The sequence below is a fragment of the Anastrepha ludens genome, chromosome 4 (genome assembly GCF_028408465.1).
Source record: "Anastrepha ludens isolate Willacy chromosome 4, idAnaLude1.1, whole genome shotgun sequence".
NCBI lineage: Eukaryota > Metazoa > Arthropoda > Insecta > Diptera > Tephritidae > Anastrepha > Anastrepha ludens.
Window position 1 is genome coordinate 38,718,812 of NC_071500.1, and position 24,665 is coordinate 38,743,476.

Consider the following 24,665-nt stretch of genomic DNA (forward strand, 5'->3'; position numbering starts at 1 on the left):
GTTGGTGGTTTCTATTAAAGCATCGGCTCTCACCGGTTCAGTGTCTTTGATGTGTTTAGACATACATACATTCATTCATACATATAGTATGTACATTGACTTTAGCTCCAGTGAATAAAAGAGAGTAGTGATTCACATGTAAAACGTGCTTGTAGTTTGAATTTTTGTTTGCAAATGTGGCTTCTACATTTTGTGTTGTTCCCTGTTATAAGCGTCTTTAGAGAGCATCGGCTATAAACAAATACAAGTAAATAAAAAAAACAATATTTTTGTGTCAATAAATATCGCATTGTTATTAGGCAGAGTATGGATAAGTATTGGACTTGGGGAATAAACATTATAGCTTTTTCGTTTACACAGTTGGATATACAAGGGAAATTCAATTAAATCAAACAAAATGGTGTGACTTTCGTTCAGAAAACACTTAGAGGAGTTCAAATAAGTTTGTAAAACCATTTGGCCCTTAGACTCGTCTGACTCGAATGACCTTAAATACTCAATGTCTTTTGAGCTAATATTGGGCCAAGACTGAACGTCGAGCGTAGAAATAGGAACAAGATCTCAATAGTTGTAAAAATCAAAATATCCTTTCAAGGAATATTATTTGGATTTGCTCGAGGCTACTTGTAAAAATCCTATTGGTACCTCTGTACTTCGATAATGCATCGCTTTTCACAGAATTCTTCTGACTATTTAATAAAATAAAAAATAATTCTAGAAACACAGTTAACGTCCTTAGAAAAAGTTTAATAAGAAATTGATTAAATTTTGTATATCATAAGATAAGATCTGACGAAAATTCGTACGTCACTACACGAAATTACTAAAGGGCTTTCCAATAACAGGTGTTATTTTGAATAGCCCGCTATTTCGGTATATGTAACTTTTGAAGATGTCATTTTTGGATAATTGACAAGTAGAAACTACGCTATTAATAAAAATGGAACGATACACGCTTAAATAACGCATTGAAATTATTAAAATTCACTATAAAAATGGTGAGAATTTGGCAGAGACGGTTCGTGAAACTCGAACATTTTTGGGTCATCGTGAATCACTTTGTCGGACCGCAATACAGAAATTGGTAAAAAATTCGAGCTGTTGGGACAAGTTAATGATGTGAAGAATGAAACCCGTACTCGTCACTCAAGAACAGACGAAAATCGAAAATATTGCTGTTGTAGCCGAAAGTGTTGAAAAAAACCCAGGTTTGTCCATTCCTCGTCGTTATTTGGAATTAGGCATTCCACAAACGTCATTACACCGTATTTTGCATAAAGATTTGGGTCTTAAGGCTTATAAAGTCCAGTTAACACAAGAACTCAAGCCGACCGATCATCAACAACGTCGTGTCTTTACTGATTGGGTCGTTGAAATGCATGCATATGATCCGGAATTCTATCGAAAAATCATCTTGAGTGATGAGGCCCATTTCCACCTCGGTGGCTTCGTCAACAAGAAAAACTGTTGGATCTAGGGCTCAGAAATCCAAGAGTTATTGTTAAAAAGCCTCTCTATCCTCAAGGTGTGACTGTTTGGTGCCGTTTATGGTCCGGTGGAGTCATTGGATCTTATTTTCAACAAGACGGCGCTACGTGCCACACAAGCAACGAAACCATTGATCTCTTACGGGAATAACACCTCTTATTGGAAAGCCCTTATATTTATATATATTATAATATATGTATATAAATATAATAAAACCACAAATTTGCATTTACAAACTCCTTATAAAAAAATTTATGCCGTTCGGAGTCGGCTTGAAACTGTAGGTCCCTTCATCTGTGAAACAACATCAAGACGCCCGCCACAAATAGGAGGAGGAGCTCGACCAAACACCCAAAAAGAGTGTACCCCGCCGTAGCCGAATGGGTTGGTGCGTGATTACCATTCGGAATTCACAGAGAGGTCGTTGGTTCGAATCTCGGTGAAAGCAAAATTTATAAAAACATTTTTCTAATAGCGGTCGCCCCTCGGCAGGCAATGGCAAACCTCCGAGTGTATTCCTGCCATGAAAAAGCTCCTCATAAAAATATCTGCCGTTCGGAGTCGGCTTGAAACTGTAGGTCCCTCCATTTGTGGAACAACATCAAAACGCACACCACAAATAGGAGGAGGAGCTCGGCCAAACACCTAACAGAAGTGAACGCGCCAATTATTTATTTATTTTTTTTTATATATTATATTAATATATATTATATTTATATACAGGGTGAACTATATGAAGTGTTACCTATTCAAAACACCATAACTTTTTTGTGTGAAATTAGTTTTTATTGATTTCAAAGACAAAATTGTTCAAAAATGATTACAATTTTAACATATATTCACTTTAGATCGATATGACCACCTTTTGCCTTGACTATAGCCTTCAAACGGTCAAAAAATGAGTTGCATGCTGCACGAATGTGATCTTGAGGTATTTTGGCCCATTCTCGTATAATCGCTTTTTTCAGCGCATCCATACTGGCATATTTTTTAGTCCTCACCTTGCTCTCCAAAATGGACCAGATGGAATAGTCCATCGGATTTGCGTCTGGCGAATTCGAAAGCCATTGTGTGGACGAAATGAAGTGTGGAACATGATTTTTTAACCATTCTTGGATCACACGAGCTTTATGAGACGGTGCCGAGTCCTGTTGGAACGTCCATGGTCTACGACCGAAATGTTTGCGTGTCTACGGCTCTAAAGCAGCTTCTAAAACATTTTCCCGATAATAAGTCGCATTCACTTTGACACCAGGCTCGATAAAAACGATTGGAGAGCGTCCATCAGCGGTCACTGCGGCCCAAACCATTACTTACGATGGGAAATCGCTTCGAGTTGCCATACGTAGGCTCAAATTCTCATATGAGCGTTCGGTCAAGTAAACACGATCGTTTTGAGTCTTTATGAACTGCTCAATTGGGAATTTTTTTTCATCAGAAAACACAATGTTAGGAAATTCCCCACGTTCGTGCAAGCGCAAGCGCAACAACTTCTTTGCTCAACTTTTTTTTGCTGGGGTGAAATATCGTGTGCTTTTTGGAACTTGTAAGCCTTGACCTTGAGCTCATTTTTCAATATGCGTCGAATGCTGTCTTGCGATATTTTCAGTTTTTTGGCCATTTTTCTTCACTTTCCGAACAATTTCTGGCGTTGTTGCGGTTTTTTTGGTCCACCTCCATGGGCGTTTTGCAATGCTACCAGTATCATTGTAACGTTTTATAGTGCGATACACAAACATTTTATTCACTTTGAGGAGACTGAGCTCACGAACAATGGCTGGTTGTGATTTTCCAGCCAAATATTATATAACGCAATCACACTATTACGTTTGAATTCCATCAAAGAAAAAATAATTCAACAAAACTGAAACGCAAATGCTTCTGGTGGCTTATAAACAATATATTGAACTGTCACCCTTTACATATATTATATTTATATATATACAAACCTACAGTTTCAAGCCGACTCCGAACGGCATATATTTTTTATAAGGAGTTTTTTCATGGCAAAAATATACTCGGGGGTTTGCCATTGCCTGCCGCAGAGCGACCGCTATTAGAAAAAACTGTTTCTTCATTTTTGATCTTGCACTGAGATTCGAACCTACGTTCTCTCTCAATTCCGAATGGTAGTCACGCACCAATCCATTCGGGTATATGTGTTCGCGAGCCTATGTTTAAAAAATCGGGTTTAGCTGATTATATAATACCTATGCTAAGAATTTCATTATTAATGGCCATAAGTACAGCAAAATAGTATCCCTTTTCCAGAATATGCGTCTGCTCATTTCAACAAAACAGTCAGTCTATATATATCATATTTAGTATATATCAAAAAACGGCTTCATTTTGCAAACAAATATGCCCATATGTTGTTGAAGCACCATAAACCTAACGCATGCATGTACGATATACATAAATTCGAGTCGTTCCGGTAACGTAGAACCGACTGTCGTGGGAACGACTTAAAACGTTGTTGTTGTTTTAACAGCTTACTAAATCCAATCAGTGCGGTTTAGTCATCGGCTGCCTTCATCTAACGGTATACCCCGAAAACGTGCTGTTTCAACCGGTTGGATTCGGAGGAGAGCAGTGTTAGGTGAGTAGGTTTGCTAGTGCATGTGCATAGGTGGTTAGTGTCTTCCGGTGTGCCTTCAGATGCTGGTCTTATTATATATTGGGTATGTCGACATAATATCAAAAAGACGTAAACGAGTGAACGGTGTGAACCTTCATATTAGTACCTCTTTTAGTATTTGCTCACACATTAACTCTGTAAATCGAAATTGCTTACATCCGGATTGCGGATGGCATTACCGAAAAGTTTATTGGAATGTTTTATGTTATTACAATAATAACACATATTTTTCTGTTGAATAGTCTTTTCTTATTTAACACCGCATTATAATTTCTATTTCGATTTTAAATATTGTGCAACATTTATAGATTCGCGTACGCAAAAGTTGTCAAAGAAACCTTTTTATCGTAATCCACTTAATTAATTCAATTCTTTTTTTTAATTATAAATATTTTTTTTATTTGCCAATAAATGAAACGAATGAATGAAGTAAATGTTATTATAAAATTCATACAGACATTTATATTTGTAGGGGCTATAAGGCCATGAGTATTCAATTTTATTAGCTCCAACAAATTTGCATTTACAAAGATTATAATAAAAACAGTAAAAAAAAATTCATACAAAGAGCGAATTTCTCAGCAATACTTTTAAAGCTATTGAATACATACATATGTACATATATACACATAGGCTTAGTGCAAAAATACATACAAAATGCGTAACTACACACGTAATTTACACTTTAAATAGCAAATATAATATTTCATAAAAACATATATTTTTAAGCCGTATTTTTACTTTGGTTTCAAGTGGACTAGTTAGTTATTCGAATTTATCCAAAATGGTTTATCTTTTTTTTTTTGAAAAAAGTTTTAGTATTAAACCTAAGTATTTAATTTCGAAGTATGTATGCGTTGCTATATTTTTAAACATTTCACTATATTTTTATATACAAATTAATTTTACCGGTGTTGTATGTGAATCTCATTAAAACATGCCTGGTCGATCAGTTTCTCGATTTGCTTGTTTTTCAAAGAACATGGCGTCCTAAAAACAGAGAAAATTATAATTTTTATTATTAACATTAATTGCAGAATAAGAAAATATTTAAAAAACGCCTTATATCTACATATACAACGAAAATAAAAATATACCTCATACGATTTTAGCTTTACACTCTAGAATTTCATTACTCAATTTATATGCATATGCATGCGTAAGTATGTATGTAAACAAATATGCTAGCCAACTACTGCACAATCACTGTTTACTGATTCAATGTTTACCTCAATCCTTAAATTCTTCGGCGTAAACGTGTTAACAGTTTTAAACGATAAAACTTAACGCTATAGCTCTATATACAATATAACACAATTATGAAAAATACTCTTGCTCAAATGAGACTGTGAAATCTTTATAATATTAATCGAGTACTTACAATAAGGAAAGTAGCGCCCAATAGCACAGCTTTTATGCGCACATCCAAATCCAGCGGAAAGGTAATACCAAAGAAATCAGCATCAGTAAATAATTCTCGTGCTAAACCAGACCATTGTTTTGAGATCTTTCCCACAGACTCCCCAGTTAAGGAAACAATCTAAAACAATTAGAAACATAATCAATAATAATCAATTCAATATTAAATACTAATTCATGCATTGATATCAATCTTAACAAATTTTTCCATCCGCTTACATTGAATTGTACATCGCCACACATTGTAAAGGTACAGAAGGGTCCCTCGATGCGTAGCACTGTGTCACCAATATGATTTTTTATACGAAATGAGGGCGAACATATGGACCATTCTTGTTCGATGGTGCCAACTACACAGCCAGGTGGTGAAGATACCTCCATTGTTTGTAGGCAGCATGGGAAGCAACACGCCGAACAGGCTAATGGTCGGTTCATATGGATGACTTCATTACGGTAATTATCGAATACTTTCATATCAAATGGACGAGATGGACCACATATATTACGCGTACAACAATCGTTTTCTTCTACAGCGAAATAGACTTTTTGACCGAGCGCATTTTTTATTGAGAATTTATTATTGGTCTCGAAACCGGTGAAAGCTTCGAGTAATTCGACTTTTTGTTTAACCAAAAGCTGGTCGACCATCGTAAGGTATTCCAAGCCGCGCGGACAATTCGGTATGCCGGCTGGCATACTCATCCAATCGCCTAAAAATGTAACAAAAATTACATCACTCATTAATATCTGCCATATATTTGTGGATTTTCATCAATTTACTACAACTAAAGGACTGAAGAGAAATAGTTTAGATTCGTATTTTCACATATTTTAAATATATGGTTCGTATGTTGTTGTTGTTGTCGTAGCAGCATAAACATTCCCCGCAAAGGTTTGGGGAATGCTGCTGGAGTGACATCCCTTGGTCGGATATAACTCCGAAGCGTTTCGCAAGCTTAGAACGGTCTGTCGAGGGAACATATGTATGTATACTTATATATGAACATATGTTCTTCTTCTTGATTGGCGCATTAATGGTTTACGCGAGAACGGAGCGTTTGTTTTCATTTGCACGACATGACCCAGTCAACGAAGCCGCTGGAACTTTATTCGCTGCGCTATGTCTATGTCGTCGTAAAGCTCATGCAGCTCATTGTTCCATCGCTTGCCATACTCGCCGTTACCAACGAGCACAGGTCCAAAAATCCTCCGCAGAATCATTTTCTCAAACACGCCAAGGGACGCCTCATCGTCCAAGGTTCAACGCCATACGTTAGGACTTCTTAATCTTTCACTCGGACGGCCATGATGAGAGCCGATACGCGAGTGCGCCGACTTTTTGTTTAATGACAAGAGGTGCTTCGTTTAGTCCTCGTTCACCACCAGACCCATTCGCTTTGCTTCTTTATCCAATTTGGAAAAGGCAGAACTAACGACCCGTTGTTCAGGTGCGATGTTCAAGTAATGATAATTTAAAGAAAACAGCCATTTATGAGCGGCATGAATGCCTCAGAAGAGATCGTGAGCCCATCGAGGATGACGAACGTAGTGGCAGGCCGTGGACATCGAAAACTGATGAAAACATCAATAGAGTAAAAGAGCTGGCAGAGGACACGAACATTGCTTATAGATGCAAAATTGGTCCCAAGGGACCTGAATTTCATGCAAAAAAGGGGCCGCGTTGATATCGCCAAAGACATGATTGCCAAGATCCATCCATCCCAATATTTATCAAACGCATCATTACTGGAGACGAGGCGTGGATTTATGAGTACAACACGCAATCCAGACATCAGGCGAGTGAGTGAAGAGGTCCGAATGTACCACGTCGTTTTCAGCAAAAAAAAGAAGGCGATGCTCACGGTTTTTATGGATTACAACGGTATTGAACTCCACGAATTTTTGCCAGGTCAGGCAGTCAGTAAGGACTATTATTTGGGCGTTATGAGACGTTTACCAAAAAAGATAGGATTTGCGGGAAAACAACACATGGATTTTGTACCATGTTGACGCACCGTCGCTCATTGCCATCATAAACCGTGAATTTTTGACCAAGAACGAAACGAATAATATTTAAGTAATGGAAAAATAGAAGACGGCTCTGATAGCTATACCGAAAATAAGTCTAGCAATGATTTGAGAGATGGATTAAGGACTGGCATAAGTGCGTTGAGTTTTCTGAATATATTCCGGGAACTTTTTGATCAAGAAAGCATGCATGTTTTGTTACAAATATCTTTTTCTGGCTATATCTCTTTGGAAATATCTTTTGTAATAAGATCGGTTTTCTTTGGAAAGCTTTTTGTAATCTTATAAGATTTCTTATCTGAAGTAGTTGATATAAAAAAGGTTTAATCTAATACGTTGATAACATATAAAATAATTATGACACTAGTTTTTGAATAGTCATTCCTCTACATTTTTCTAAGTGAGGTAGTACATACATATGTACATGGTAGGTATGTATGGTAGACAAACAAAAAACCCGTTTCGCCATTTGAACTAAAACTACTAGTCAATTAAGCGACAACAATTGAGCAACTGAACTTGGGCGTGAATATTAGAGATTGAATAGATTTCAAAGTCAACAATGGTTAGTTGCTCGCCACTTGTCCAAATATATCAAGACACAAACACACATGCACACTTGCATTTGAACGGCATCAACTTTAAGCACACTTATCTGATTTTAATGTGAATAAATGTATGTATGTATGTACGGAATGTATATGCCCATCCGGAAATCGTGTACAAGAATGCATCCATTTTGAAAAGATCTGCCAAATTTTCTATTAAGTAACGGGAATGAATTAGATAATGCTAGTGTAATGTCGAGTGATGAGCTACTCCAAGAGTTAAATAGCTGAAATTTTGGCATTTAGTCGGGAAAACAGGTACGTAGAACCAGCTGTCGTTGGATTGAATGGCATCGATTACGACTACCGATGGGCAAATCGACCTAGGCAGAATTTGATAAGCTATCACAAAAACAATAAGCCAACTTATTACCAATCAAAACTGGGATTTTGTCCGACCAAGGGCTATCGCCCCAATAAACTAAACCGGTCCCATGCAATGAATCTCACTCCTCCTCTTTCGTCACTGGAGCATCTCTATGCGATTAGGTTGGTCCAAACACTTTCGATTAGGAAATTTGAAATATAATTTTACTGTGTTTATCAAAAAACGCTCCAACCAAACTCAACTTCAGTTAGATGTAATAAGTGCAACGAGTGGAGGTGATAGTGAATGGACCACACTGTCAATGTTCTCGTTATAGATGCCCTCAGCATCCACGTCTTCTACATCACGAAACAAGTCGGTGCCTTTCCTAAGCATACAAAATGAAACCTGCACGGTTTCTCGGAGCTCACCATTGATTGATGACCGCTAGCCAGTAGTACTTGGGACAAACGTTGATGCCAAGGCAATCGGTCGACCGGTTTTACACAGGATGAAGCTTAAGACATACCAAATTACTGCCCGCAGAACGGCGGTGGGATGCTATTGATGCCGCCGGTTCAACATCTACACAGCGAGGCATGTTATGGATCGTAACACTATGATCAGCAAGCAATTCCTGATGGGGTGCTATCGTAGGAAACGCCCCAGACGGCAAGTGCAAACGGCTGAGCCACCTCAAAGACACGTTAGAAGGAATCTCCACACACAAAAAAACTACTTGAACTCATAGTATACAAACAGAATATCAACAACATTCACCGAATGGCACTTGCCATCTTTGTGGATAACATAATCAGAGTTCAACTGACACCCATCGCAGATGAAGGGCTTCTGCTAGCTCGTGAGACCCGAGTTAACTGGCAGAATAACGTCCCGGATATTGCGCAGACTAAGCTCTCACTTATCCAGAATTGCCCAATACATACGCAACATGTGACTGACATGTGAAGTTCATCTGCACTACACTAACCACCTCTTCACATGCACCCTTGAACTTGCTCATGTAACACCCCTTTCCGTTTCCTGTTTCCTAGGCCTACCGTTAGATGACATCGACGGCATCGGCCAATGACTTCAAGAACTGTCACTCCAGCCGTATTCCCCGTAATTGTATGGGGAATGTTTATGCTGCAGCAACAAAAACAACAACAACAACATCAGCCACTGATGATTTCACAGCATTAGGCATGGTGAAAAAAACTCAGAAGGTGCGGTCAATATCAGACCGTTAACCAGCTCTCAGCGAACTTGAAAGAATAAGCTGATTGGCTAACGTAACTGGGGTCATAACAGCGGGTTTACAAATAAACTGAGATTGTTTTGGTTATACGCAAAAAAAAACCAACATAGCCTTCGCTGAACAACGACTGATTGGACGAGTATGCGAATACGTGTGAAATGAGCGAGCCGAGTTCTTCTGCCGAAACCCCAGTGACGTGACAACCAAAGTTACTCGCTCTATTTCGTTTTTTACCATAGCTAAAGGTCAAACCTGCTAATCTATCATACTTGGCACTTGGGTAGGGTTTTGTAAACCCCTACAACAACAAAAACCAATCGTGCAGGCGTACGTTACTTTAATGTGTTATACATATCTTTACAAGTGCATTTCTACAATAAAAAATTTCTTTGTTCTTTCTAGTAATTTATAAACAAACATCTTATCGCAAGTGTTTCATAGATAAATTTGTTTAGCTATCGCTTGTAATCATATAACTGCAAGACATATAAATATGTACAGGGTGCGCCATCTTTTATGTCGATATGTAAGCGCTGAAAAACTTTGTTATTTACCAACCGATCGACTATGCATCGAAAATAGTCGTTCCATTGTTCTAACTCAACGCGCATTTCGCAAAAAGTATCGCGGCAAACAGGCACCGTCTGACAACGCTATTCGTCGTTTGGCGTCGAATTTTTTTGAGCACGGGACAGTAGGAGATCGTCAACATGCCGTTTATCAACGACCAAGACGTTCTCATGAACTTGTTGAAGCAGTGAGGGAGAGCGTTGCCCAGGAGCCAACAGCGTCGTATCGTCGTTGAACTCAGCATTTTGGCGTCAGTGAAACCGCAATGCGGCGCATTGTGGGATGACTTAAATTTGTCTCCGTATAAAATGCAATTGACACAAAGAATATTGCCGACAGACTGTGCACGTCGCTTGGAATAGGGCCAAACAGTCGTTCGAATGGTTGACACTGAACCCAATTTTTGGAAGCAAATTTTAATGACTGACTGGCACATTTTAACCTCTCTGGCAGCGTGAATAAACAAAGTTGCCGCATTTGGGGAATTGAGAATCCACACGAGATCCATGAAACGCCTTTGCATGACCGGAAAGCAACTGTTTGGGCCGACATTTGCGCCAAAACCATCGTTGGGCCATATTTTTACCGATACAACGAAACGGTCGATGGATGTTGGTTCATTATGTCGGCCCGCAAATGCGTGAGAAAGGTTTAGACGGTTACTGGTTTCAACAAGGTGGTGCACACACACACACTGCGGATGCAACAATTGAATTTCTGCAACGAAAATTCCCGGGACGTCTAGTGTCAAAAAGAGGCGACATCGACTGGCCCTCCAGATCACCTCCCTTAACGGCCCCGGACGTCTTTTTGTGGGGTTATCTGAAAAGTAAGGTTTACGCCAACAAGCCGCAGACTATTGACCAGCTTAAGGCAAAAATTCGTTCCGAAAACGACGCTATAAAACCCGAAATGCTTGACAAGGTGATTGTTAATAAAGGTGGCCACTTGATTGATATTGTTTTCAAAAAATAGTTCTAATAAATTGTAAATAACCAAACCAAATAAAAATACCTCACTCATACAAATCAGTTTTTTTTCAAAAAAATACAATGTTTTCATACCGACATAAAAGATGGCGCACCCTGTATATGAATATGTATATATATATAAATATATATCACATGCATTTCAAATAGCTGTAATCAGTAAGATCTTAGAACACTTGACAAAACTTGCTTCTTACACTGCTGCTACAATAACAAGTTTTTGCAAATGGTCACTCCACCGCGATCACAAAAAACCCTCTCAAGCCATCGACAGTCAATAAATATCCATTATTGTTGTTTTACTTGTATCGGGTTGTTTTACTACTTTGAATATAAGCGCCCATTTTCACAGCGAAACATTTTGTTCGTGGGAAAAGGATGAACGGAAAAGAGAGAGGGGTTTTGTCTCCCGTATAGGCGACACACATTGTGCTTCTTATTCGTATTGTCAAACTTAAAGTTGATTGCAAAACAATTTTTGACAGTTACTTCATTTGTGGGTAAAAGTTCTGAGTTCTGTGTTGGTTTTCAATCAAACGGAAGAAATCAACGATGGCACACATCAGACCGCTGTTTGAGAAATGCAGGATTATTTTTGCTAGTAAAATAAGTATAATTTAAAAAACTTATGGGATATTTTTATATTGAATTCAAATTTTTTTTTCAAATTTTTTTCAAGTTTTCATTTCTAGATACTCAAATTGAAAATTAATTTAAGTTAAGTTATTATATATAAAGTATTTTTAATTTAATTTTTTTTATTCAAGTACAAAAATATATGTATGTAAATAAAAAAATGTTTATTATTTAACCAACTCAGTTTGCTTTCTTCATGAAATTTTAAGAAACTATTGACAAACGCTTTATATTTTCGCGGATTACAGAATATATCCGAACCAGAAGATGCAAAAGAAGTAAGCGTCAAAAGCAACGAATGTTGCCGAAAACAATTTTGCCCGTGTGACCACGAATTAAACATCAAATTTTCAGTGCCTCCCTTCCAGATGTCTCCGTGTGTATGATAAATTGGCACTAAGCACTCTATTAAGGGCATATACTTTTCAATGCACGTAAAATCCGATTAACGAAAATAAGTCCCAAAATGAAAAAAAAAATAAAAATAAAATAAATCAAGATCCGTTGGCGGTCTCGTGTGTGCTGCATACTTACAGACATTTAAATGAAAACCCAGTACGTGGATTCTTAACAAAGCAACGAAAATTTATATAGTAAACTACTTTTAAGCGCAAAAAACGTATTTAAATGAAGGTAAAAATTGTTGAAGTTCTGTAAATTTTGTTAACCAAAGTCCATAAATACATTTACATAAATACTTTGCTACTAGTAAATAAGCTTTGTTATCATTCATCTTAATCACATTACGACTTTGGCTCTTAAATGCACAAAGCGCATTTATTTTTGACATTTCTTACACACTTTCTCACCTTTTATCCTCATCACTTAGGAAAAACGCATATCCTTTCTTTTTTGCCGATTTATTTAAACACAGCGAACGTCGAAATTTTTTTGCCAAAGGCTTATTCGTTTCGCGCACGACCACAAGTTTTAAACTACCGCTACGTCTGCGCAGATATTCGTATTTTTCATACAAACTATGCCAAATTATGCGCAACACATTTGCACCCACACCACCAATACCGTTGTTATTGGCACTACTTTCGTTATGAGTTTTCTTTGGAGCTGCTGCCGCTGATCCGTGCAACTCAACTGTTGAAGCATACAAATTTTTACCCGATCGAGATTCGCACATTCTGCTTGAAAGGCGTTAGATCTGTAATTTTACTCTATATAAGTAACACAAATTTTAAACGAAATGTGTAAACACAAAGTATTGTCCAGCTGGACCGTTGTTGCAAGACTAAATGTATGTGGATGAATTTCAAACCGACGAGGACGTAAAACCATCACATTCGCTGCGCGCGTTTATCATTTAATTTGTTCAATTAAAGAACTTAGTGATAAGATGTGAAGGTACCATAGAATTTTCGAAACGTAATCATGTAGATAGGTAGGTTTATTGTATTATAATGTATTCGGTTTTGTAGTGTATGAATGTGCATATGCATGCGTAGGAAGGGAGTGCGGTGAAATGTGAGAATCTAACTAAACAGCCATTTGTAACTACAATACGCTAATACTAATTTTAGCAAACAAACATTGGCAATTGTTGCATATATGTAAATGTAGGTATATTTAAGTATCTATGTATGTATGATACATGAATAGGGGAATGCCAAATGCTCAGATTCTCCTTCGCATTTTTCGAATCTTTTCGAAGCAAAGTAGATCAATACTCTGCGTCGTTGAACTCGAGTTCTCAAAATTATATACTGAAATTAGCCCACAACAGACCAACTCTCGATCGATTTGCATTCCATTTAGCATACACAAATACCAGGTCATTGACTATGTTGGACGTAATACGCATATATATGACAGACGCGACTATCGCACATTTGTCGGTAAGTCTTATCGCAGAAGGAACAAGTGAATTCTTTTAAAATAATAATTACTTCAATGATCAGCAAAGATGCAATTACATATACGTACATATGTACACGTGCATATACTGGAATTAAACCTTCAGTAAGCTACGTACACTCCGTGACAAAACGATAGCTCATCTACATTTTTACCAGTTAGACTTTTTTTGGATTTTTATGATTTTTTATAAAAGTATAACTCATTGTCTTGGACTATGACAGCATCCGATAAGGCGTTCCTTGGAGTGTTTGAGAAAAAGGTTATGCAGAAGATTTTAGAACCATTGCACGTTGGTGAAATTATCCGGCTCTGAATGTATTCGATGCGGAATCAGCTGGTGGTAGCAGAGGAAGAGGAAGGTCTCCTCTGTGTTGGAAAGATCAGGTGGAGAAGAACGTGGCTTCACTTGGTGTTTCCAAGTGGCACCGGTTAGCACGAGAAAGAAACGACAAGCGCGCTTTGTTAAACTCGGCCAAACTCGCCTAAGCGGTTATCACGCCAAACAAAAACTATATCACAGTGCATCTGAAATGGATTTAAATAAAAAGTCCTTGCAACCAACATTTTTTCCGATTTTTCAATATGGGCCCCTAGACTATTTTAAGACCAAAACAAAAATAGTCGCCGGAGCCATTTTTGTGGAAACTCACTTTTAATAGTTTTTGTCATCGATAATACACGTAACGAACAATTGGTAATTCCGAAGTGTAAATATGAATTTTTGTATCATATATAGAGAACGAAAAAAAAGTATAAGAAGTCAACGTGACTTTTTAGCAATTATACTATATTATATTAAAATTCAATAATCCACACAACTGCATACCGAAAATTTGTCTAGAATTAAAAATCGTGGCCTCCCAATTCCGAAAGTTTGTGGAATTTTTCTATTTTTTTATTAAAATTGAACCTTGGATTTATATGGTTTGTTTAGATAATGCTATAATATTTTTTAGGCGGCCGCCGTAGCCGAATGGGTTGTTGCGCGACTACCATTCGGAATTCACAGAGAGAACGTCGGTTCGAATCTCGAAAACATCAAAATTAAGAAAAACATGTTTCTAATAGCGGTCGCCCCTCGGCAGGCAATGGCAAACCTCCGGGTGTATTTCTGCCATGAAAAAGCTCCTCACAAAAATATCTGCCTTTCGGAGTCGGCTTTAAACTGTAGGTCCCTCCATTTGTGGAACAACATCAAGGCGCACACCACAAATAGGAGGAGGAGCTCGGCCAAACACCCAAAAAGGGTGTACGCGCCAATTATATATATATATATATGTATATAATATTTTTAAAAGCTATACTTTTATAAAAAATAATAAACAAACAAGATTAGAGGAAAAGGAAAAATAGTCAAAACTGGTGCTATCTTTTGACGCGGGCTGTATAAGTTGTATGAACTTGTACGTCCATACGTGCATACATAGAGATATACCACATACACATACAAGTTTTTCAAATTAATAATAACAGATATTCATTGTATGTGATTTTTATTTCAGAGATTAATATAACAAATATAAACAATAATTCAAGGATTTTTTAAAACTTAAACTAGTGACAATAGGAACAAAAAGAAAATATTCATGTGGTCATTAAAATATATACAAAGGGGATTCAAATAGTACCCATGCTAGAAATGAAGGAACCCTTTCTTTTTTATTTTTATTTTTTTCAACATAGTTCCCTTTTAGAAAGATACACTTCTCCCAACGCAACGGCCATTTTTTTAACTTCTCCAATAATAGGATTTGTCGAACTCTACAAAATACGCCTCTGTCTCGGTGAAGACTTCCTCGTTTGAACTAAATTTTTTCCCCTCATGTCAGGGAATAAGAAAAAGTCGCAGGGAGCCACATCGGGTGAATACGGGGGATGCGGCAGCAATTCATGCAGTTTGGCGGCGACAACTCCGGATGAATGAGCTGGTGCGTTATTAAGGTGAAACACCACCTTGTTTGTTGCCGAATGCAGCAGTGTCTCCTTCAATTTTTTGTGAAAGCGGTCCAATAACTCATTGCATATTGTCCAATGATCCTCCTTCCTTTTTCTAAAAAATCCATGAGGATGACGCCGTTCGCATCCCAAAAAATCTTTCGTTCACATCCTATGATCCTTCCGGCCAATGAGCCTGTCTTCGCCTTCTTTGGAGCAGATTCGCCGGAGAAATCCATTGTTTTAACTGTTGATTAGTTTCTGGTGTGTAATGATGAATCCAGATTTCATCAACGGTAACAACTCGACCCCAAAATTTCTTCGCGTCTCGCTTAAATTGCTCCAAACACTGCTTCGAAGTTAACAGCCCCATTCGCTTGTTGGCCAAAATATTAATTGCCGGTCCGGCCGATACACCTATAGCCTCTGTTATTTCGCGCACTTTCTTTCGTCGATGAGCGAGAATCATGTCGTGGACTTTTTGAATGATTTCCTCGGTAAACTCGTCTGTCAGGTGTCCAGGTCGCTCCTCACGCTCAAAAACGGTTGTTCGCCCACGTTTAAATTCGGTGGACATAGTAGATGATGAAGTGTCCCCATAGACATCATCCAACTTTGCTTTTATCTCCTCGCATTTTTTCCCATCCAAAAACAAAAATCGAATTACCGCTCTTTTTCCATCTTAGCGAAAATCACGAAGCATGTCTTACTCGAATAGCTCCCAAATCCTAACTAATCAAACCAATCAATCAGTCTGAAATTTGTTTTGCCGTCGTTTGTACGACATGATCTAGACAGCGGAGCCGCTGAGTCTTAATCCGCTACATTAAATCCATGCATGCATTTAATGTATTTCCGTTAATTTGTCTGTATGTCATGCGAATTGCACTAAGTTTTCCTATAAAACAGTGTCAAATTATAAGTTTGGCACATATAGATAATCATTGTTAGTTTCTAAACATTGAAAGGAAGTGTATCAATCATCCCAACAGTTTTGCTAAATATATAGTGAACTGATTTTCAAAAGCCTGCTATGAAATTTTACGGAACTGGTGAAGCAGTTATAGCGTAATATATTTGGTTTGTTTAGTGAATCTTTATCTTGATAATGTGAAGTCGAACCAAATTTTGTAAAAATCAAATTCAATCTGATGCTTTGAGGGCTGCATATATTACTTGGTAACCAATATTGTGGCACGTACTAAGACCATCTCTGAGAATGCCTTAGTTGACACTTCTCAGAACTTGAATATACATAAAATGTATTACATTTGTACATGTAAGAGTGCATATATTATATATTACTCACCTGCCGGTCCCATTGCTTGTGGTGGTTGCATCATTGGTTGTCCAGGTTGTCCTGGCGGCGGCATTCCCGGTTGCGTAACTACTGGACCTTGTGGGCCAAATCCAGGCGAAGGTTGAAAGCCACCGCCACCATTGTACAGTGGCTGTGGTTGAGCCATACCTCCATATGGAGGCTGTGGACCACCAATATTTGGAGGAACTTCACCGTAGGCAGGCATTTGTGGTACGGGCGCATAGCCGCCGCCCTGTGGTGGGCCAGGAGTAAAACCCTAATCAAATGAAAATAATTGATAAAAATTACGTCTAAATAAAGGAAATATAAAATTATATAATAACAAAGTTTATTTTTTCATATTGCAACTTGTGGAGTACATTGAAATTCAGCGACTTCGTGAGACGCAATAAAGATAAAAACGATCGCATGTATATACATATATGGATTTATAGTTAGTGAGTAAAAAATAGTCGGGGTTTTAAGATTAGTTTTTGATTTGATGAACATTAAGAGCTTCGATATGAAATTCTAGCAGCTTTGGAAAAAATGCAGTGTAAAAAATCGACCATTGTTGCACGCAAAGCCTTTTGAATCGGCATCATACAAATTTTGCTTGCACTATTGCTTTATTTTCTCCTTTAATATTTTCAATAATTATTAATAAAAAATAATAATAATAGAAAACTCCATTATTTTTATTTACGTATTCACCTTCACTTATCTATTCAAATTAGTGCTGAACATCGGAAAAGTTTCAATTTAAGAATAATTATAAAACCAAGATAATTTTTACTTATTACACCCAGTCTTATATTCGATCATGGCCAGTAATTCACAAGGAACACTCTGAACGAAGTGTCCGGAAGAATTCCTTTCCACACGCTAGTGGCAAAAGACGGCTTTTCAGAATCGAAAACTCTTCATGCGAGGATTCCCCACAAGTTTTCGATCGATGTCTTGTATATAAGGCTGGATATGATAAAACTGCGGTGCAACTTTTGCCATATGAAAAGGCGTGTTGTCCTGAAAACGTTATCTATTTTGTAGGGTACCGGGATGGCAATTTAAGCTCAGTCTGTTTACTACTTTAGATGAAGAAGCTACAGTGGCAGACATTTCTCTGAGCGAAGAACGTTTTATGATTGCAGAATATTTGGAAGAACGCCCTGTGATCTTTTACTGGAACTAGCTTTCACGCCCAATCCTCAAAATGTTTTTAACAACACACTGTGTTCTATGGAAAGACCAGGTGGAAGAAACCCTATGCTCGCTTGGTGTACAGAATCGGAGAAGGCGCGCGCGCAGCAGAGGCGCCTGGAGAGAGCTATGAGGTCGGCCGTAACTCGGTAACGGGTTGTTATGGCCACCTAAGTAAGTAAGTACTGTGTTCTATTTATTTTACCAACTATTTCTCTTAGCGCTTTTCCACAATTCCTCAAGTCAAAAATTCTTTGTTTTTCGAAATCAATGATTTCCACTTGGATTGGTGCGTTTCAGCCAATCGGGTTCAAAAATGCGTCTGAACGGAACTGTTTTAAGTTCAGTTTTAAATGAGTAACGACATGAAAAATAATTTAAAAACCATGTTCCAAAAAAAAACAAAAAAAAAGTCTGTTATTGAATTCAGATCATGATTCAATAACAAAAGGTTCTGTATTCAAGCAGTTTCTCGCTTCCAAAAATCGGCTTCCTTAATGATCAACAACGTTGCTCACTCTTCAATTATCGTAGTAATATAATATAAGCCTTTCTTTTTCTTTCCACCAAGTGTATTTCTGTTATGAAAAAACTCCTCATAAAAAATATGTGCCATTCGGTGTCAGCTTAGGTCAACATCAAGACGTGGAACAACATAAAGACGCACACCTCAAATAAAAGGTAGAGCCAAACACCCAATAAAGAGGGTGTTGAATGAAATAATAAAAATGTTTAATCTGAATAAAAAAAAAATTAATCAAGCGTGGTACCAATCAATGCGTACGAGTATTAACCCCAGGGCTAGTATACTGGGGCGGCAGCCCTTGGTCGGGAAAAACCCGAGTCATTCCGGTACGTAGAACCGGATGCCATGGGAATGGGTCATTCCGGTACGTAGAACCGGCTGCCACTAAGTCCACGGCGACCCTTTTCACCACCTGGACAAAGGAGGTCAAGCTGTCCCTTAAGGTAAAAGTCGACGACACACCAATTCCGACTGTGAATAACCCCAAAATTTTGGGTGTAACCTTTGACAGCTTGCTCTCCTTCTCTGCGCATACAACCGCAATTGCCACTAAAGTCCAAAATCGCAACAAGGTCCTCAAATCGCTGGACGGCAGCACTTGGGGCATAGACAAAGAACTGTTGCTTTCGACATTTAAGGCAATTGGCCGGCCGGTTCTCAACTATGCTGCGCCTGTCTGGTCGCCTGGAACTAGTGATTCGCAGTGGACTAAGCTACAGACCTGTCAAAATACCGCCATTCGGACAGCGACCGGGTGCCTCCTGATGTCACCTATTAAACACCTTCATAACGAGGCACAAATGCTCCCAGCTGCGGAGCACAACAAATTGCTCAGCAAGCAGTTCCTGCTCGGATGTTACCGTAGGTCTCATCCCTGCAGACACCTGCATGAGCCCCAGCCGCCTCCCAGGCACGTCAGGAGACACCTCCTTGACTACGCTGGCGATATCCAGGACAAGACTGACCGTAACCTACTGGACCGGACAGTATTTAGACAGTCTATAAACGACATTCCCCGGGAGACCGTTACCTCCTTCTTGAACTCCCGTCCTGTGAATGCCGTAATCGGAGTCCAACCACCACCTATCGCAGATGAAGAGCTCCAGCTTCCCCGTGAGACCCGTGTAACACTGGCACAACTACATTCTGGATACTGTAGCAGGTTAAACTCCTACATATCCAGAATCGACCCCGACATACCAAACACATGTCCGGCATGTGAAGGTACCCCGCACGACACTAACCACCTCTTCACATGCCCCCTCAAACCGACTCATCTAACCCCCCTCTCCCTTTGGACCCAACCTGTCGAAACAGCATGTTTCCTGGGCCTACCCTTAGATGAGCCAGACGAAGACGAACGATGATATGCCTACACTGACAGGGCTACCTATGCTGTTAACAACAACAACAACAGTATTAACCCCAGCATTACAAATCTGAAGAAACAAAATGTTGTTTCCCCTTCAAAAGTTATTAGCAAAAAACACTTTTATATTGTTGCTCTTTCCAATCACTAAATACACGAAGATTAGTACACTTAGAGGTCAAACTTCACTTTCTCTTTAAACAAGGTAATATATTTCAACAATATTTCCTACGAAAACACGGCAAATATAATATTAGCGTTAACTTAAATATATAAATTGTAATCAATTTTTCAATTTTTTGATCAATTTTTCCACTTATTCCATAAAGTGTATACATATATACTATCTCTTGTCTCCGAAAAGTCCAATTACCAGAGTATTAATAAGTTCATGAACAAGTAAATTCAAATATGATACCTTTTATATGAAATCAGCATAAAAATGTTTTATCGAACAAGGTACATATATTGAGCAGGCAGTAGCAGTAAGCAGTTTTTTTTTGCCCCTAAATTGTCAAAGTTCGTTTAAATTAGATTTTGACATTCGAAAAGCAAAAATAGAATATAATATATTGTTTCTGTTTTTGCTCTACCGTGCCCAGGTTTTGATCTTTTTTCTGACGAAACGGTGAGTAATCTTTATTTATACTAATTATCGTAATAAATCAAATTAATTTTTGATTTGATATAAGAAGACATTATTTTGACATATTGACGACATTTTTAGTTGTTTGTAGCGTTGTGCAAGATTATTTTAACGCCCCTTTTGAGGAAGTTAATTTTCATACTCACATATGCACCCGGTGCTGAGGGCCCATAAGCTCCACCTTGCGGCATATTAGGTGCAGTCCCTCCTGATGGATACCCAGCTCCAAATCCTGGCGGCACATATCCGCCCTTATTTACATTACTCATTGGCATCGACATTGTGGGTTGAGATCTTAGAAGATTTTGTTTTAACAAGCTTTCTGTGATAAGTACTCCTCGCCTTCTGAGAGAATCAGTGTACTCCTTCGGATATATATTCCTTCCAGGGGTAAGCAAAACGCAGGACTAGAAACAGAAATAAGGAAGACTACACTCCAAAAGTTGTCAGGTTTTACATTATGTTAGAACTGCAAAACCATCAATGACATTATCGATAATAAAAAATCATCGTCACTATCGATTTCTTACCCTAACAACTCTTTCATTTATTTACACTTACTGATTTCTTACTACTAGACATCTCTATACTAAATTTATGATTGCGTTAAAATGGTAAAAATTTAATGAATTTGGCAATTGATGTTATAAAATATTTTAAGCCATATATTGCCAACATCTGTGAAGCAATAGGCTGTCATTTTGCATGTTTCATAACCAATTGGTATATTTTGTGACGCTCACATTGACAGTGTCTTTGATAATTTTAGTTGTTTCCCTTCTTTGCAAAAGGGACTCACCCAGAATCTCAGCGTCCTACTTTCTCTTCATCGTATACATCAAACTATCACGAGCGCGGGTACAACTTATTAACTTACTTGATGACATTTCCAAAATGACGATAACACAGCATAACAATGCCTACACTTAAAATACTGAAGGGAGTAAAGTGTTGAAAAATGAGGAAATATCGATGTTCGAACGTCATTTAATACCTTTTAAGTATTAATATCTCGAAAACTACATGGCCGTTACAAAACATAATTGAAAATGTAAATGAAAGAAGTGGCCCACAACTACGTGTTTTTAGAATTTTCATAAACATGTAGTTTCTCCTTATTTTGTTTGATTCGTTCGTTCAATTTGTATTGGAAAGAAGCCTGTCGTCAGACTTGTCGAAAAACGAAAAGTAAAGTAACTGTCACCTTCTGTATTCAATTCGCCTTGCACAGTGTGTGCAAGTTGAGCGCCGATTTCAGTGCGTAAATTTAAGCGAAGGCAAAAAGCAACCCTGCATAATGGAATTTAACAAATATTTTTGGAGGTGCGTTCTTGTAACAGTACACGCATTGTATAACTAAATTTCAGCATTTGATGAGTTTTCTCGGTAAGTGGAATACCCCTATTACATTTATATAAAAGGGTATTTCAAAAGTATCCTCTAAACGCTGTTAAAAAAAAAAAAACATTTAAAAATTTAGATTCATGCTTCACTATTTTCATTCAAAATACCGCTCTTAACAATTATATTAATGTGAAAAATTCTTCTTCTTCTTCAATGGCGCGATAACCACTAAGCTATTTTGGTCGATTTTAACAAAGCGCGCCAGTCGTTTCTTTCTAGTGCTAATCGGCGCCAGTTGGTAACTCCATATGAAACCAAGTCCTCCAGCCAAGGTGGATTTAATAAGGTGACAGCATTCACCCAGCTGAATTTTTCGCCGTAGGTATGGCTTACGTCAAATTGATATGCTTTGTTTGTATGTATTGGTATGTTTACATTCGTATGTTTACATTTGCTTGCTGATTTTGACATGATGCTTGCACCAAACGCAACAACAAATACATGTAGGGTTTTACTTATATGTGTTTGCTGTCACCTGTAATAAATTCGCCTTGCCTCCAGCTGATCTTTCCAACGCATAGGAGGCTTTCCTCTTCCTTTGCTACCGCCAGTCGGAACCGCATCGAATACTTTCAGAGCCGGAGCGTTGGGAAAATTACATCATTTTAATGTCCACTATGATCACGTCTGCAGGCTGTCATACGAGAATTAAAACTTAAAGACTCGCTATGACATCGCATTGAATTCAGAAAATTCGATCCGAATGTTGTTTTTCAGCTGTGCAATGCCTTTGAAAGCTCTCGCTTTTATAAAGAAGAACCGTACACTTCAGAATACTAATTTATTGCAATTTTCTCATTTAAGTACATATTCAAAGTAGCTTTATTGTAAACATTTTAAAAACGCTTGCATTATAAATATAACTTTAGTCTTTTGATATTGTTATTGTAAATATTAATAAAAAATATATAGTCACGGAGTTATAAAAGGCGGGGTTTGGTGGCTTGTTTGAGAGCATTTTGATTTGTAAGTATTTCCGTAGTTAGCATGAAATTATAAAAAGTGAAAAAATATCGAGCGCAAAATTATTCATGTGCGTGTTGAGTATAGAGGAATTAAATTCTTCAAGTCGTAGCAATGCTTGCTGTACTGGCTAAGTTGGTGAAATGTTTTTAACATTTACTTAATATTCAAAATGCACCATGTCCTACAAAATCAAAGAAATAAATTAATAAAAGGGTTTTTTTTTTGTAAATGATTAATTACAATAAGAAAAGTTGCTGCTAAAATCACTGCCTTCATGCGTACGTCCAATTCGATTGGAAATTTAACGCCAAAATAATCAGCATCTGTAAATACTTCCCTGTTTATGCCAGCCCACTGTTTTGAGATTTTTCCTATTTTGTCACCATTCATCGCGAAAATCTACACGTCGATAAAATAATGTATACATATTTCAAAATCACAAATCTTTTTAAAACTATTATGCGTACTACATGTAGGTATGTATGATATAAATGTTTGAGTTTTAGTTTTCGTCACTTACATTGAACTCTACATCAGCGCAACACTTGAAGGTACAGCGTGGACCACGTATACGCAATACTTCTTCGCCATAAGCGTTCTTGATTAAATATAATGGACGTAATAGTGACCACTCTTGCTCTACACTTCCAATAACCGTTCCCGGCGGCGAAGATACCTCTAACCTTTGTAAACAACACGGAAAACAACATGACTCGCATCTTAGTGGTCTGTATATATGCAAGACTTCATTCTGAAAATTATCAAGCACTTGTATATCAAATGGACGGCAGGAGCCGCACACGTTTCTGGTCAAACAGTGCGTGTCCTCGACAGCTAAGTACACATTTTCACCAGCCGAGTTCTTTATTTTTGATTTATTTTTCATTTCACAGCCGAAAAAAACTTCAACCAAATCCACTTGTTGCTTTATAAGCAATTGGTCAACAGCCGTTAGATATTCCAAGCCAGATGGACAGTTAGGTATTCCGATAGGAATACTCATCCAAGTCTCTATTAAGAGGAAAATGAGAAAGATCTTATAAACATTTACACTTAATATCTGCATATGTACATATATATGCATACATAAGTGCGAAAACATTAAATTACCTTGCAGTCCCATTGTGGCTCGTGGCTGTCTCACAATTGGTGGAGCATCTTGTGGGACACCTTCATAGTCACGATTTTTTTGCATTCTGAACGTTCCTTATCGCCTTAAAATTGAATGTAATCGTAGGCACTTTCGGTTTTAAATGTGTTATGAGAATATGACTATTGTCACGAATCTATCATTCGCTTGTTAAGCTATCTTCAGCGTTGTTTATATGATTTTGATTATTTTGGGGCTCGCTGTGTAATATTGGATCTCTATTTAAAGAAGTTTTCAGCCATTTCTCAAAAATTAAAAGAACTAAATAATAAAAACTGTGTAACAGACACTCCTTAAACAAAAAAGGTAAAATGAAACCACAACAAACGGGCAATAGATAAAAGAAAAAAGACAAA

At 37.7% G+C, this 24,665-nt stretch overlaps 2 protein-coding genes across 4 annotated transcripts; both read right to left on the minus strand.

The window, feature by feature from the left end:
• Positions 1-4,540: 4,540 nt before the first annotated feature.
• On the minus strand, positions 4,541-21,269 carry LOC128861730 (phospholipid scramblase 1-like). 3 transcript variants are annotated; one of them, XM_054100091.1, is made up of 5 exons: positions 20,936-21,269; positions 17,058-17,325; positions 5,765-6,255; positions 5,508-5,666; positions 4,551-5,116 (listed from the first exon to the last, which is right to left on the minus strand). In XM_054100091.1, exons 1-5 carry the CDS (start codon positions 21,068-21,070, stop codon positions 5,057-5,059), a joined length of 1,113 nt encoding a protein of 370 aa, XP_053956066.1. In that variant the 5' UTR covers positions 21,071-21,269; the 3' UTR covers positions 4,551-5,056. The 3 variants fall into 3 exon arrangements, with proteins under 3 accessions (XP_053956068.1, XP_053956067.1, XP_053956066.1); XM_054100093.1 differs by lacking the exons at positions 17,058-17,325; positions 20,936-21,269 and adding an exon at positions 12,754-13,181 and having other exon boundaries at positions 4,541-5,116; positions 5,765-6,242; XM_054100092.1 differs by lacking the exons at positions 17,058-17,325; positions 20,936-21,269 and adding an exon at positions 12,754-12,861 and having other exon boundaries at positions 4,549-5,116.
• Positions 21,270-22,955: 1,686 nt separating this feature from the next.
• On the minus strand, positions 22,956-24,665 carry LOC128860624 (phospholipid scramblase 2-like). Its single transcript, XM_054098259.1, has 4 exons — positions 24,270-24,665; positions 23,680-24,170; positions 23,400-23,558; positions 22,956-23,340 (listed from the first exon to the last, which is right to left on the minus strand). Exons 1-4 carry the CDS (start codon positions 24,352-24,354, stop codon positions 23,317-23,319), a joined length of 759 nt encoding a protein of 252 aa, XP_053954234.1. The 5' UTR covers positions 24,355-24,665; the 3' UTR covers positions 22,956-23,316.

Bases quoted from the DNA above. Each gene is read 5' to 3' on its own strand.
- LOC128861730 (XM_054100091.1), bottom strand. From the start codon at position 21,070: ATGTCGATGCCAATGAGTAATGTAAATAAGGGCGGATATGTGCCGCCA. The intron at 5,667-5,764 runs GTAAGCGGATGG...TAATTGTTTTAG, and splicing joins GTGGCGATGTACAATTCAAT to ATTGTTTCCTTAACTGGGGA. The intron at 5,117-5,507 runs GTAAGTACTCGA...CTCTGTTTTTAG, and splicing joins TGGGCGCTACTTTCCTTATT to GACGCCATGTTCTTTGAAAA.
- LOC128860624 (XM_054098259.1), bottom strand. From the start codon at position 24,354: ATGCAAAAAAATCGTGACTATGAAGGTGTCCCACAAGATGCTCCACCA. The intron at 24,171-24,269 runs GTAATTTAATGT...TCCTCTTAATAG, and splicing joins AGCCACAATGGGACTGCAAG to AGACTTGGATGAGTATTCCT. The intron at 23,341-23,399 runs GTAATTAATCAT...TTGATTTTGTAG, and splicing joins TAGCAGCAACTTTTCTTATT to GACATGGTGCATTTTGAATA.